At 39.0% G+C, this 5,749-nt stretch overlaps 1 protein-coding gene across 1 annotated transcript; it reads right to left on the bottom strand.

The window, feature by feature from the left end:
* Positions 1–1,928: 1,928 nt before the first annotated feature.
* Positions 1,929–5,749, bottom strand: LOC143855799 (disease resistance protein At4g27190-like). Its single transcript, XM_077365861.1, has 2 exons — positions 5,589–5,749; positions 1,929–5,307 (listed from the first exon to the last, which is right to left on the bottom strand). The coding sequence occupies exon 2, from the start codon at positions 5,108–5,110 to the stop codon at positions 2,261–2,263; it is 2,850 nt and encodes a 949-aa protein (XP_077221976.1). The 5' UTR covers positions 5,111–5,307; positions 5,589–5,749; the 3' UTR covers positions 1,929–2,260.

The raw sequence follows: 5,749 nt of genomic DNA on the forward strand, positions 1-5,749 counted from the left end.
TTCCGAAAAAAAACCCGAGCCGAGCCGAGCCGAGATATTTCTCGGGTAGGGTTGGGTTCTCCAAAACCCGACCCGCCCGACCCGAGTTGCAGCCCTACTTTTTCCCATTGTTTTTCACCGATTATTGGGGTCGGAGTGGGGTAGCTCTTTCTGGATGGAGTCTTAGGGGCCATCTATATGGCGGAAAAATTTTTCTTATGAAAAATATTTCCTAGAAAATGAGGTCTCCAGTGTACAGCTAAATCATTTTTTATGTATTTCCTTTTCTTCAAAATCGAAAATTTCGTATATTTTAAAGAAAATTTCAACCCTGCTAGACCCTGACTTGTTTTTTCCCTTAAATTTTTCCTCGGATCAAGGTCCATAATAGTTCATTTTCTTTTCTTCGGGGAAAGAAGTATGGATTTTATTAAAAAAGGGAAATGATATATCTACTCTTTTGATCACCAGGAACACCCCATGTCAGTGTTTGTGGCAATCAGGGGCATTGAATTCCTTGGTGCGTGGGGCCCACCATCTCCATCCAAACCAATGCATTAGTGTCGGGCCCACCATTTTACACCAATGTTTTGATGCGGTGGACCCCACCATCTCCACCCAACATATGAGAGTGGAGACTTTTAGATACAACAAGACAAAAAAGAAGTCAATAGAGTGGAAAAGAAAAGGAATTCTATGTGGAGTGGTGAATTTCTTTGGCAACCATGAATTTCTTTTCAAGGAATATTAGTTTATCAAGTGTTGAGAGTAATTTGCAAGCAAGGCCATGTTTGGCTCCCATGAATTTCTTTTCAAGGAAAATATTAGTTTATTAAGTGGTGAGAGTAGCAGGGAGCTTCCAAAAAGCCATCCCTAATAAGCTACTTAAATACCCTTGTGTATTTGATAAGGAGAGGGTACCCTAGCAAAAATCACCAAAGAGAATTTACTTTTACTTTTTTCAGTGCTAAATGTAAAAGGCGCGCTTCAGTTTAGTATTCCTCATTTGAAAAATGATAAACATATCCTTAAAAAGATTGTGGGTTCCAACCGCTCTCACACCCACTGTTTGAGAGAGAGAGAGAGAGAGCAAAACTCCATTCATTTTATGAGAGAGAACAAAGCTCCATTCATTTTATTTATAAAGACACACATATAAGCTAAGAAACAAGAGCACCCACATCATCTAAATAAAAACAAGCTAATTCCCTTCAAACAAGAGCACCCACATCATCTAATTCCCTTCTTTTTTTTTGATTGGTAATTCCCTTCTTATTCTCACGTAAATAAAAACCAGCTAAGAAAGGCTCCTCTATATTTCACTTCACCCTGCAAGCCATATTCAAGAAAAAAACACATATATAGAAATTAGTAAGCTATTCTATTGGAATTAAACAAAATAAAAGAGCTAATAGATGTCAGCTGATAGAAGAAAAAGATTGTGGAAACTATGTAGAAATTCTCCCACCATACTTTATTTAGTTAAGCAATTGATTGGGTCATCCTTATGGCAACAGATAATGCTAATCCAAAAATTCAAAAAAAGAGACACTAACGAATTAGCCCATCTCTCCTACTTTCCCCCTTTAAATAAGATTAATAGGGAAATATCTCTCTTTACACTACCATTTAGGAACTTCCTATTAGAAACCTACAGTACCTTACTATTCCAAGAGCTATCATGGCCTTTCAAAATTAAAACACTTCTAATACAATACTAGTTACCTAAATTGAAATCCCTAAAGAGCATAAATATCATTAATACTTTATTATTAGGACCTTTGCTTAGAAGACTTAGTTACTAATAACAAAACATCATATATATAGGATTTTGATAATGGCACCCAACTCAGAAAATAACACTTTTGAATTCTAAAAGCATGGGTTTTGGCAAAGGCAACCATTCCAAGCAATTAATCCTAAACTCGACTTTGGTAATGACACCCATTCCGAGCAATCAATCGTGAGTCTAATGTTGGTAACGACACCCATTCCAAGCAGTTAGTTGTAAGATAAATATTGATAATGACACTCATTAGAAAAAAAAAGTAGCCATAAGTTCAATTTGATAAGGACACCTATTTAAAAAAAATTCACAATGGGCCGGGCATTACAAAACACATCTCATTGTTTTTGTCTCATGGAAAAATACCCAACTAAATTTATTTTCTCCATTCCCTTCAAAAGGAGCCATTCAAAAAAAAAGAAAAAAAAAAGAAAAAAAAAATGAAAGAGCTGTGCACCTTTCTAAAGTCAATCAAGGGATAGGTCCACCATCGATCTAGGGCTCTTTGAAAGCATTGGTGAACAGGGACTTGGTATTCTCGCCATCTTCCCAATTTAACTCTTCAAACCATTCCCTTTCCGCTTTAAATATTTGAATGCTAGGGCAGGAAGGGAGCTTCTTCAATATTGTACATCTATGTATCACCATATCTTCCAAGGAAGTGAAAGACACCCTCGGACTACAAATGCTTCTTAATCCCTTTAATCGTTGAAGCTCTAGGACGCGTAAACTTGGGAGTGCTTTGTTGAGAACTAGCATGCTATCCCCCTCTTCTATAATTTCCTCAATTTTATCACAATCAAAGATTGTAAGATTCTCCAACTTATCCAGTTGATGTACAAGGTTAGAGGAGAAGAGAGTACCACTCAACTGTTCACAGTAACCAATAATCAATATTTTCAATTGTCGAAGACTTAGGCTTCCATGTCCCATGATTAGCTTCTTCAAATTTGATAACCCATAGAGATTCATCGACTCAATATTGTGTCCTACGTCTCCGTTGTCTATAATGCAATCCACTTGAGGACAATTGGCAATCACAAGGTGTCTTAAGGTCAGAGAATGGCCTGCTATTTCAGAAATTCCTCGTTTCAGACCGTTACATTCATAAATATCTATGCCTTCTGCGTACTCTTGTATTATCTTACAGCAAGGAGGGAAATACTCACATCCATAGACGCACAAGTTTTTATCGCCATGCGGTCGAATCAGATCCATAATGTTTTCGCCAAATTCAAAATTGAATTTCCTCAAACTCGACAGTTGTCCCCGATGGAAAGAATCTTGAGAAAGACAATCAATATCCTTTATTTTGATATCAAGTGAGTACAGGTGTGTTAACGTTGCTAGCTCCATTAAGCTATAACCAGTGCCTTCATTCACATCTTCTAGCCCTCCTTCCTTTGCCCATTTTATAGGTGTCCCGATCATGCTTAGCTCCTCTAGACTAGATAAACTACATATCGTTGTGCATGGAATTGTTGTCACACTACACAAATATGATAAATCCAAACTCTTAAGATTAACCAATTCTTCAATGCCTTGAGGTAGTTCTTGAATGCCATTAGACTCTCTGAGATTTAGAAATTGTAGTTGTTTTAGATGTCCCAATGGTGGTACCTCTATCAAAGAGCGACAAGATATTAAAATGAGTGCACGTAGATTCACCAATGACGATAAGGACATTGGAAGTGATTCAATATGGGTGTAACTAAGATCAAGAACCCTAAGCTGTGGCATAAGTTCAAAGAAGCTACTTGGGATGGTCCTTAAGACATCGTTTCGTTGGAGGAATAAGGACAGCAAAGTAGGGCAATTTGGCCTAGTTGGAAGCCTTTCTATTTGGTTTCTCATCAATGAAACCCTCTCAACCCCTTCCCACATATTTTCTTTGGGTGCCTCCTTTAGTCCCATCCCAGCTTTTACCAGGAATTTTGGGCCTTCTTTCATCGACGATGATGTGATCCATATTGCCAAGTCACGGATCAAGTCATGCATTTTGACATAATACTTACTCAACTCCTCCAACAGACAAGCGTCCTTTAATCTTTTAATGATGTGGTGCCCTTTATTTGATGCATCCTCCAAGTTATCAACATTATTAGCAAATCCTTCCATTGTCCAATATCGTACCAGCCCATCTACATCTATAGGATAATCCTCTGGAAATAGTGCACAATACAAGAAGCAGAGTTTGATGTTTTCTTCCTCTAAGCAGTCATAACTGAGTTTCAAAGATAGAAAAACTTTAGGCTCCATACCTTCAATTTCTGGGACCGCCGATTCCTTCAATGCCCTTAAAGCATCCCGCCACACCTCTTTCCGTTCCTTTCCTCGCATAGCTCTCCCTACAGTGATAATTGCTAGAGGTAAACCACCACACTCTTTCACAACCTTGACCGCCAAGGCTTGGATGTCCGGCAAAAGCACTACCTCCCCTGTTTTCTCATGGAACAAATTCCAAGCTTCCTCGCCCCCAAGTGTTTTAACTTTAAACTGCATATCAACGTCCATGGCATTAGATACTCGAAGGAAACGAGTACTCAGCACGATTTTGCATTTATTTTCCTTATCTGGCTTTGGAATTCCGACATCATCCAAGATAATTTCCTCCCAAAGATCGTCCAACATCAACACATACCTCGAGTTCTTCAATCTTGCAAAGATTTTCCTTCCTCTCGACTCTTGATCTTCATCACCACCAAAAAGCAAACCCAATTTGCCTCCAATGGCTAGTTGGGTCCTTTCTATATTCAGATCCTTGGATACAGTTACCCAAATCACCACTTTAAAGTCTTGGGTTCCAAGGAGTTTATTGTTGATGGTTTTCATTAGAGTCGTTTTCCCAACTCCCCCCATGCCGTGCACACAAACCATTGAGTAGTTCTCATCATGTAAGCAACGCCATAAGGTTTCTTCATATGACTCATGACCATGTGTTGATGTAGTGGGCATCTCCAACACCCTTGGGGGTGACGAGCACACAGCAACCTCATCGAAATCACCTCTACCTTTGAGGTTTACAACAATTTCGGTCATTCTAATGACCCTCTTTCCCAATTTGTAGCGAGACTTCAAGTTGAAGCGCGACATCTGATCGAACTCTGAGTTTATGGAATTGATGTCCACTTCTAGGTTGGCCACCTCTGTGACCCAATTTAAAACTTGATTCTTGGGTCTCAACACTTGTCTTTCAGCTTCCTGTATCCGTGCTTTGGTGTCAAGGCACTTGGTCTTTAAATCTTTCATTTCTCTATTGAGATTCTCAACGTGGTCCGAGAGGTCCCTGAACGTACGGACTAGTTGTGCAACAGTCTCGCCAGCAGCTTGAACCACAGCCTCCATTGTGGATTGTAGAGTGGATGAAATGGGCAGCTCCTCTTTGAACGTAAAACAAGCTTATAAATGAAATGGGGAAACCAGAGAGATTCAGAGATCAAGGAAGAAGCTGTGATCTCCAACAAACGGGTTTGGAACTTGAATTTTCCAGAAAGTATGAATTGAGTCAAAAAGAAAAAGCATCTCACCCTTTTTGTGCAGAACTTCACATGGAGTGGTGGGGCCCAAACAAGGAATCCCAAGCTGTGATTTTATTTTCTCTATAAATTGAAACGTAGGTTACAAAAAGCAAATCCAGAAAGTGACAGAATTTTTCACTTTCTCTTCCATTTTTTCTTTAAACCAAGAGTCCTTTGTTTGGAATCAATTATAATTGGGTTCATTACTGGTTTTGTGGCATAATTCTAGGAAGGCCCACCTTTGATTGATCCCGACCGTCCATTTAATAGTGTGTATAGTGGATTTCCATTTGTCCAAAGGTCACGTTCAGTCAGGCAATCATATTTTCCAATTAAATAGAAGGATGTTGGCTCTCAAAATCACACATACGAACATAGATACATCTATCGATAAGACGAAGCATGAGTGGCCGGCAAAATACCTTGGATGAATTAAACGAATAAGCAATGTTTTCATTTGTCCTTT

The sequence above is a fragment of the Tasmannia lanceolata genome, unplaced genomic scaffold, assembly GCF_043159265.1.
Source record: "Tasmannia lanceolata isolate RefF3 unplaced genomic scaffold, GAP_Taslan_0.1 ptg000023l, whole genome shotgun sequence".
Lineage (NCBI taxonomy): Eukaryota > Viridiplantae > Streptophyta > Magnoliopsida > Canellales > Winteraceae > Tasmannia > Tasmannia lanceolata.

What these genes read in the sequence shown, in the direction of transcription:
- LOC143855799 (XM_077365861.1), bottom strand. Translation starts at nt 5,110, where the DNA reads ATGGAGGCTGTGGTTCAAGCTGCTGGCGAGACTGTTGCACAACTAGTC.